Source organism: Montipora capricornis, chromosome 5, assembly GCF_036669925.1.
Source record: "Montipora capricornis isolate CH-2021 chromosome 5, ASM3666992v2, whole genome shotgun sequence".
NCBI lineage: Eukaryota > Metazoa > Cnidaria > Anthozoa > Scleractinia > Acroporidae > Montipora > Montipora capricornis.
Window position 1 is genome coordinate 22625954 of NC_090887.1, and position 10000 is coordinate 22635953.

The following is a 10000-nucleotide window of genomic DNA, read 5'->3' on the forward strand; positions in this document are numbered from 1 at the left end:
GTAGCAGTTACTCTCCATAGTTAAAACAAACATGAAGTAACTAGGTTGTATCTATTTTGGTAGGCAAGATAACTTGTAAACAGACTTCGAACAAGTAATATGTTGATCATCTCAACTCGCCCCTGTCAGTGTAGAAGGGATTTCTGTTATAACATTTTGCAGTTTTCAGATTGTAAATGTTCTTTTTAGATTGAAAATCACTTTTATTTGTTCCTTGATTGTCTCCCTCACAGATAATCGGTCATTTGGTGAATCATCTGTCACAGCCTCGAGGTAGGAAAATTGCCAATGTTGTTAGAAGGGCATACAGTACCCATCAGAGATAAACATAAATGTTAATGCGCTTCAAACACGTTTAAAAAAAAGGTACAAATGCAAGTGCGCTTGGAAACATGTTTCCAAAATGTACCTGTACTGGAGCTATTTTAGTATGTATGAGCTAGTGCTTTTGTTAGTTAAACAATGGCTTTAAAAAATGCCCAGTAAAGATGGACACATTTGAGAAATGTGAAGAAGGAAGTGTTAAATTTCAGTCAATTTCTATTGCATCTGTGAAATAGCAATCACATTATAATTCAAGGACAATTAGTCTTTGCTGTTGATTTTCTTGCTTTCTTGCATATGGCTCAAGTTACATGAAGGCTGATTTACATGTAGCAAACCTATTAGTGTAAGGTTTTTAATGCCAATTTCATGTTAGGCAAAGTTCTTATTAAGACCTGGTAACCGGTTTATTTTACCGGCTTGTGTGTCTGGACATGCAAGTCCAGCACAACCCTTGCAGACACCCAATCCCAAGCTCATCTTGCTGATACAATGTTTTTGGACATACAGGAAAGTAATAATTTTGGGTGAGATGAGCAAAATGATAAAAATCAACATTGCAGATAGAGAGGCTCCCCAAGGACAATTTTCTGCACCCGCTGGAAAATTTAAACATGTTTTTCTTTTGGCTGCCTGTCAGTAATAACAAAAGGTTGTTATCATGAAACAGTGGAGCAGCAGAAGTGAAAATACTTATGTTTTGTATTTTTATTACACAACCAAAAATCTGTAGATTTGTCAGTCGTCCATCAAATCTTCACGGTGCCAGCTTTTTGGCGATGTTTACTCAGATGCAGCATGATAAGCATTCAAAGACCATAACAAACCTCTCTTGCAGTGTACAAAATGTGGAAACAATTGAAAAAGAAACTAAAATTTTTGAAGAAACATTCTTTCTAGGGTGGAAACCAAAGCAAATTTAAAAAAACCGCCTTATCTCAATGTTGAAAGTTTGGTCAGACAATAAATGCGAAAAACATGCGTGTGTTCTGCCTGTGCATTGGTTGGTTATCTCTGACTTGTACTTCAAGGTGAATGAAGTACATACAGTACAGCCGAAAAATAATGCACACGAACTTCTTTTTGTGTCCGCAAGCTGGCAACTTCTTGTGGCTACTTGCGCCACAATCCTACCAGCCACAAGAACTTCTTTGGGGTTGAAAGTTGACACCGCAAGAACTTCTTTCCTATAAGAAATCCGGACCGCCAGAACTTTTTTGCGACAACATCTCAGAAAGAAGGTGATATACAAAATTCGCAACAAGACATCATTTTTCAGGGCAATCTACAGTCGAATCTCCTTTTATAACCTGTACGGTACAAAATAAAATGTGGAGTCTATGTTTTACAACAGTCACAACAGCGGGAGTTTATGCATATCATGTGTAAACAAATGTAGTAATGATATGATGATTTTTTAGTATGTTTGTGCAAACACTTGTCACTTGTCAGCATAAATGTCAGACGAAAACCTTTTGTTACGGAAAACCCCATTCAAAGAAATGTTTATCAAGGGAGCGATTCTTTATTCGGATATGGTGTGTGACAAACTGGGTATGACCAAACATCATGTTCTGATCCCATGGCCATAAAATGTTTCCCACGAAGAAAGATAAGATTATATCCCTTCCATTTGGAAGCAATTTACGTTTAGGAAATATAATCCATGATCAGGTCTTTGAACAAGCAACATGGGCGCAAGCCGACTACTCTTGCGGTTGAACCCAGTAACTTCTTGCGCTTTTTGCAAGCTTTCCAACTTCTTGCACTTTGAATGTTCTTGCGGGTCAACTGCGAAAACGTGGTATTTTCACTTCTTGCGCCAGCTTGTGTGTTCTTGCGCCACTTCTTGTGCGTGCATTATTTTTGGGCTGTACTGTATACCTGATGTGGTCAGTGATTACCCTTAACCATCTTGCATTTCTAGCACAACTGGAATGGCAATCGTGGCCCAAAAGAATGGCATCAGCACGTGACACCAGATCTCAGGAATCATCTTGTGCATAAATTGTAAGTTTATTTTTTCATGAGGAACTTGTTACTGAGCTTATTATTCCATCAGGTAGTGCCTTTTGTCACCTTGCCATTAAAAAAAAATGTTACAGAATGTGGGCTTCTTGTTTATCTTGCAGAGTCACAGCTATCTTTCCAACTCCAATTCACGATCCTGCTGCTCTTAGAGATCGTCGCATGGGTAATCTTGTTTCGTATGCACGTAAAGTTGAGGGAGATATGTATGAAACTGCGAATAGTCGGGTGAGTTGAGCACTCTTCATAAGCTAGACGGAAGTATGTGGGTGGGGTGATGTTGAATTGTCACAACTAGATGTAACAGACAGTGATATCGACAAAACCTTAAATTTTTTGAACCACTGAGGGGTATTTGTTTACTTGATTACTTAATCAGCAGTGGTAGCAGCATTGATTTGCCATAAATAGTATACAGAAATGAATAAAACCTAACATGCTCTAAGATCTCATACAAATTATCGTTGTTTGCCTCAACAATAAGGAGGGGAGCAGGGATGGCGCAGTGATGACAGCACTCGCCTCCCACCAATGTAGCCCGGGTTCAGTTCCCGGACTCATATGTGGGGTAAGTTTGTTGTTGGTTCTTTTCTCTGAGGGGTTTTTTCTGGTTCTCCGGTTTCCACTTCTCTTCAAAAGCCAACATTACAAAATTCTAATTTGATCTGGATGCATGACCTCCCTGGAAACCCCTTTCGGGTGAGTGGAGCTTCCTGGGTAAATATCTCAAATGAAGTTACTTTAACCCTGATCCTGTTAAGCAATCACTTGTTGAGATCTAGACTGTTCTTGCTGAGGGTGTAAAAAAGGCAAATGACATTACGTTCTACACAAGATATGGATTTAACAAAATGCCACCTTCCTTTAGTCAACCCCTTAATTAATCTAGTGCTTTGTAAAAGAGTTAAAGGTACTGCGAAAAGCCCAAACAGGGAAAGTCTACAGGGCAGCTTGGAGATAAGTGAAGCAAAATAGACACAAAAAATGGACATAAGCAAAACACAGAAGAGTGTTAACACATATGCAAAAAGTTCATTAGTATTTATGAGCTCTTCTATTGTCTTCCTTTTGTCGTCTTGTCTTTGTTTACTCTCAGTTGTCTGTGATGCATTTGTAATGTGGTGAATGTAAAAAATAATTTGCGTGTTCGCTGGTCAGTGCATCATAAAAAGAGTAAAAAGCCAAAAACATCATCAAGTTTAGTTTTAGAGAAATAACCTATTTACAAATGGCGCACAAAAAGCTTTTTAACATCGAAATTTACATGAAAGCGTTTGAGAGCGATAGTAGGGAGTTTAAGAAACCACATGGGCTATGGTGATGGAAGTGTCACTTTAAAGTTTGAGCTCTCGCAAGTATTTCACGATGATTCCATCTTGTTTAAATGTTGTGCAATATGGGCAAACCCTCAAAGACAACAACATCTGACACTTTATTTCCTGGCGCGTTCTCTCATCGCACTCGCCGTACAACAGCTCAAGTAAAAGATGTAACCTCTGCCTCAAAGAAAAATTTCTAATCATCTGCCGACCTGAACTATCAACACTAAACAAACGTAATGAACTCGTGTCTTCTTGCCGCTACAGAAACAAAGCCCTCCTACGCAATAACTAAACTGTCAATTTCGCGCTGCATAAATTAGACAAATTATATTGTATATAAGCGATGGTAAAGTTTATTCTCATTAAATCCCCTAATGAGTGGGCAACCACAAAACAGGCTTGTAGGGATGAACTTGTAGTTTTACTTGTTTTTTTCTTCAATATATATATATATATATACTTTTTTTTTTCTTCTGGGGGTCAGCTTTTCTATGAAGATTAAGTTCTTCCTGTTGGCACCCTATTTGCATTAATTTATACTTCTTTCTTCCAGTTGTATATGCAAATAAAGTTGTTATAAATACATGGTGCTTTTCATGACCAGTCGGCACTTGCGGATCAAAATTTATACAGAACCGTTTAGATACATTAACTGCGCATATGCAGTTTATACGCACATACGTGTATATTTATGCACTTTTAATGCATACTTGTTCTCTGTGACACAGCCCCTTTAATATTTGTGGATAAATGGGCATCACCTTTGTAGAATTTGCCGAAGTTTTCGTTTCGGTTTTCTACAGTAGGTTGGTACTTTGAAATTAAATGAGCTAAACAAGTAGCAGCAAAATCTTCTCAGACTGCAGGCAACATGTTGTATTTAACAGATTGTGCTCCAAATGATCAGTTGTGTCATTAGGAGTTTCATAACAGGCCATTGTTGGACCTGGGCTATTACTCCTGTATTTGAGCAACCTACCTTAGGCCTTTATTCCAAAGTTTGGCTGTGCACTGGTATACAGTTTTGTTCTGACACATTCATTGCCCTTAAGATCACTTCCTACAAGAAGATCTTAACACCTAGAGCAGTGTCAGACGAAATTGCATCTATGCACACCCTGTGACCTTGTGCTCAGCTAATTACTGTAGTTTTTGGTTATAAGGCACCACTTTTTTTCGCAAAGAAATTGCTTGTTGGCCCCCAAATGTGATCTAAATTCAAGGTGCATCTTATAGCTGAGTATCTTCTTGCGACACAACTCGTGCAGGGATGGTTCTTTGATCCTTTTCCACCATCTCGTCCCAGTCTTCCCCTTACTGCAATTTCAAAATAGTGGCCTCACACCAACGTTTGTAATATGATGATGATGATGATGATGATGATGATGGCCTTCAATTCTTAGCATTGTCCAAAACCTTCAAGAAAGTATTAATAGTCAGCAGGATTTAAAGGTTTTTCTCTAAATTCCAGTTTATTTCCTTCTGCCTTTGTTCTTAATGTACACAACAATCTACAGTTGAGACAGCATAACTGGCAATCCGTTGAACCAAATTCCTCTATTTGTGTTGCATCTTAGAACCGAGTATTTTGATGAGATTTTCAGTTTGTGACATAAATGCCATCAAGTTTGAAAGTTAAAGGTGCATCTTATAACACAGTGTGCCTTGTATCTGAAAAAGTATGGTAATTGCATTTCAGTTACAAGTAGAGTAATACTTTCTTTGATGAGATGAGATATGTATCTTAATGACCAAGCACAAGGACTGTACTGAGAGTATATTGGCCCTAAGATCTTTGGCATTTCGGACCAAGAGCTGCAAGGCTCCATTATATCCCAGAACAGTCCTGAGCAAGCTTGGTTAATAAGAGATGTGTTACACAACTGAAACCCATACAGTGTATGTAGAATTTGCATACTTTGTATATAAGATAAGTAAATTCTCTCTTGAAGCTGAGGATTTCATCCATCTCGATTTGAGAAACAAAAGATTTTGTGCCTAATCATGAGGGAAAATACCTTATCTGATACTGGAAAAATATTATTGGCCCTTATGGGACAAGAAATGAAGTAAGCCGAGTGGTTAATTAGAGTTATTGGCCCTCCAACCACTTTAGTTGTATAATGAATTACTAGTATTTAGGCGTTGACATCCCAAGCTCTCACGGTTGGTCTTTACAATACAAGGAAGTCAAAGCAAAGGCAAATCATGTTTTAAGTCTTCCTCATTGCTATCTTTCATGTGGCAGTGGAATATGTGAACTTGGTCAATCCAATTACAGAATACACATGAGTTGCCCCCTCACCACATACAACCATGGATATTTCTGCTGATAAGTCTTTCCCACAAAGAGCTTCCTGCCGTATATTCAATGGCTATTGTTGCGATAGTAGTACACTTGTTCGTGGAACTGGTCTTGCAGTTGTCAGAGGGACAAGAGGTAGACCATAGCCAGGGTGTTTTTTCTCTAACAAGGTTCTCTGTTGTTTTGCTTAATTTCTGTAGGAAGAGTATTACCATTTATTGGCTGAAAAAATATACAACATTCAAAAAGAACTTGAAGAAAAACGACAAAGGAGACTGCGTCAACAACTGAGGGGCAACCTTTCTCTTGGTGGAGGACAGGGTAAGAGCAGCCAGTAATATCTTGAAATCATGACTTGTTCTAAAATTTAATGCCATATTGTTTGACACTCATGGAAAGTGAACCCAAAAAAAATTTTAGCCTCAATTTTTACCAGAATATATACTTAAGTATTTTTTTTGCCAAAATAAGGGGGGGCCCCGGACCCCCCGGGCCCCTCCCTTAGATGCGCCACTGTTTTTACTTTCACCTGGATGGGATGCTAGTCCATCACAGGGCTACCTCAGCATTAAATTCACTAGTACCCATTTATACACCTGGGTGGAGAGAAACACCGTGAGAGTAAAGAACACAACACAATGTCCCTGGCCAGGGCGCGAACCGGGACCACTCGCTCCGGAGTCGAGCGCAGTAACCATGAAGCCACCGCACCTCCCAAAGCAACATTGTGAGCACAGAATATTTTTTTGACAACAAAATGTGAATCATTATTTAGGGCTTTGTTTCTCTCTGTTTTAGTCCCATTTCAACAGTTAAATGGAGATTTGGGAGGCTCTCATATTCCAACAGCTGTAGCACAAGCTCAAGCCACAGCAGTTGCTGCAGCTCAGCAGCACAGACAGCCCCAGTTCGATTTAACAGCATCAATGCAGCCTCAAAATTCACCAGCACAAGCACCTTCCATAACATCACCACCGCCTCTTCCTGGCAGGGTGTCTCCACATTTACAGATGCCAGGTCAAGTACCATCAGGCCCTCAACCTCAAACAGCACAGGCCTCAGTACCTCCCCTTCCAAAGCAGCAAGGACCAAATCAGATGTCTCCTTCTGGGCAGATGATGACTCCACCTCGTTCACAAGGGAAAACTCCACCACGCGATACAAGTGGCAAAAATCTAGGAAATGCTACCAATCAAGCACAATCCCCTGCATCTCAAGGGGATCAGTCAAATTCAAGTGGATATGGATCTGCAACTGAGAACAAGCCCAATTTACAAACTCAGTTGCGGCCAATTAAGACTGAACCTTCTACTCCTCCTCCTCCCCCACAACTTCAGAAGGGTCAGAGCAAGGTAACTTCCTCCTTGTTTTGTTTTCTTGTAATGTCCTAAGGAGAAATTGTTGAAATATTCTGCATAAACCATGTACCATAAAAACTTGTGTATAAGCTGCAGCTTTTTGCCAAAATATTGGGCTCAAAATTGTGGGTGCGGCTTATAAATAGACCATTGCTTTCAGAGGGAGTAAACTGGCTGGTATGGTGTCACAAATAGCATTAAAAACCTTCATTAAACAAAAAGATTAAGCATATTCTTCGACCGATCACTTCAACATTGATCTATCCACCACATGCGAGAAAATGCCACGCTATTCTGGAGAACTCGTGAGGCAAATGTCTGACTGTTTTGTTTCCCTTCATTACTCTCATGGCATGTTTTTTCATAGGGTTGTTTAACTCGTTTAGCAACATGTTTTTCACTGACTGATAGCATCCATATGTCTTTATTAACATGATATCCATGCACAGATGATGGGAATGCAAACCTCTCCATGTTGTTTACTGATCGTGGTGAAAACTACTTGATTCGGTCCAGACTTCCTCTGTAAATGACTGGTGGTTACCAAGCAAACGTTTCTATCCTCCCTTGTGCTTTATTTTTGTTTAAATTTCATAGTTGTATTTCAACTGTGGGCTTTAACAGTAAAGACACCTGTTGTCAGTCTCAAGAATTGGGGAAATCGATTAAAGATAACCTTTTAAATGGTATTTTGAGAGTTGATTAACTTCCCTAGGTTGCTGCAAATAGACAGCAGTAGATTTTGGAAGTTTACCACAAACAATGCAACTGGGAACAAACAAACGATATGTTTGCCAGAGTTCTTTTTCAAGTTTTTGTTTTTTCCCTCCAAATCATGCTTGAAATTTGATGGTGCAGCTTATACACTAGTTTTAACAGTAGTAGTAATTATGTTTGACACATTCTGATCGTGTCTGTCCCGTGGGATGTCTCTGGTATTGATTGTGATGCCATACAATTTCAGCATTTTGATGCCATCTTGTTCTGGCACAAATAACTTTGATCTCTTGTGATAGTGTTATGGCTTGTCCGAGGGAAGTCAAGTCTCGTTGGATGGGGGTTGCTCATGTGGTAGTACCATGAAGTGTACTCCTTTCCAGCAAGAAAGGCTACCAATATCCCGTAAAACTGATATTGCATTTTAGTATCACCCAACTAGTGGACTAAAGGAAATCCTGCATTTTAATTGGCTTCGCTACGAGACGGCTATTATTGATAGTCCTCGAGTAGTGAAAAGCATGTCCCTTTCTTTCGTTTTATTCCAAATAAATATTTCTTTAACTTGCATTTGCTAACTTTATTGTTGCCTTTTCTGTCTGACTAGTTGGGTGATACTAAAACAATTAGACCCTTCGCCCTCAAGGGCCACGGGTCAAGAGCCCATTGGGCTTCGCCTCATGGGCAAGGGCTACAGGTCTAATTGTTAAATAACATGTATTCCTTTGTTTGTAATAAAATTTACCAGCAACAAGATGACAGTCAAAATACTTATACTGGGCTTGAAATTGCAACCAATAGTTGTATTTGCGACTGAATTTTTTCCCTTTGCAACTTATATCTGCAAAATATCTGGAGAAGTTGCAAATTGCAATTTGTTTTCACCTTCGCTCTTTCGAAGCAAAAAGGTTAGCAGTTGCCACTTTGCTGCCACTTTTGCTGAAAAACAAAATTATTTTGTGTCACACCGTGACTTTTTTCAATCTGAAGATAACTCCATTGCTTGTATGTCATTCACCATTTTCAGTAGTTTCTTTAAACACAAGTATTGTTGGCTCATATTTTGTTTTGCTACACCACTGACAACACAATGCAGCGTGATGATTTTGCGACTAAAATTTGCGAAATTGTGACTAAATTTTCGTACGTTGTCGCAAAACTGTGACTGGATTTTTTTGTTAATTTCAAGCCCTGTTATAGTGTGATACATTTATTACTGAACAAATACAAGAAAAGAGTACGAAATGATTCTCACCAAATTATACAAAACAGGAATCAAACACACCTCACTAATCCTTGATTACTTCTAGTTGTAATAGAAAAGCTGTAATTTTACTGTGATTTGAGTTAAAAAAACAAGAGGCTAAGTGATCAGTAATGTCACTTGCTACTTTCAGAATTTTTTTTTAAATTTCTATTTTGCCAGTTAATTAAAGAGAGGAACTACATGAAATTAGCACCATCTACTTTGTTTCACACTTTTTTGTTACCCATTATTCTAGGTTCAAGACAGTGGTCCTGGCTCTGTAACTCCAAGTTCTCCTGCCCAAACTGGTACCCCTGCACCACAAATCAAACAAGAAGCTCAAACCCCAACAGGTACTGTACAGCCTGTGGCACCACAATCATCCATTCCTGCACCTGGTACACGGTATCCACCAAAGAAAGGTAGGACCACAAATAGAAAACTTGAATCTGGTGGAAGTTTTAGAAAAACTTTAGAAAGATGTTCTTGAACCTTTTGATTCTTTTTTTCCTCAATAGTGTTTCTTCCAGAAGAGCTGCGGATTGCACTTATGCCCACTTTAGAGAACTTGTACAGACAGGATCCAGAGTCCCTTCCTTTTCGACAACCTGTTGATCCAAAACTTCTCGGCTGCCTGGTATGTAATAATATCAAACACTCCTGCCTCGTTTTTCATCAGAAGTTCTAAGCACTTAGAAAC

General features: G+C 39.1%; 1 protein-coding gene and 1 long non-coding RNA gene across 3 annotated transcripts in view; both read left to right on the forward strand.

The window, feature by feature from the left end:
• The window catches only part of LOC138049955 (uncharacterized), a 3080-nt gene extending 818 nt beyond the window's left edge, over positions 1 to 2262 (forward strand). The window contains exons 2-3 of the long non-coding RNA XR_011132497.1: positions 234 to 273; positions 2252 to 2262. This is a non-coding gene — a long non-coding RNA (uncharacterized lncRNA). The remainder of the gene's footprint in view (positions 1 to 233; positions 274 to 2251) is intronic.
• Positions 2263 to 2268: 6 nt separating this feature from the next.
• LOC138049945 (CREB-binding protein-like) overlaps positions 2269 to 10000 on the forward strand; it is a 26770-nt gene continuing 19038 nt past the window's right edge. For both annotated transcript variants that reach the window (XM_068896429.1, XM_068896431.1), the window contains exons 1-6: positions 2269 to 2334; positions 2457 to 2580; positions 6180 to 6300; positions 6778 to 7331; positions 9557 to 9722; positions 9819 to 9937. In XM_068896429.1, the coding sequence (XP_068752530.1) occupies positions 2515 to 2580; positions 6180 to 6300; positions 6778 to 7331; positions 9557 to 9722; positions 9819 to 9937 (1026 nt within the window). In that variant the 5' untranslated portion in view covers positions 2269 to 2334; positions 2457 to 2514. The remainder of the gene's footprint in view (positions 2335 to 2456; positions 2581 to 6179; positions 6301 to 6777; positions 7332 to 9556; positions 9723 to 9818; positions 9938 to 10000) is intronic.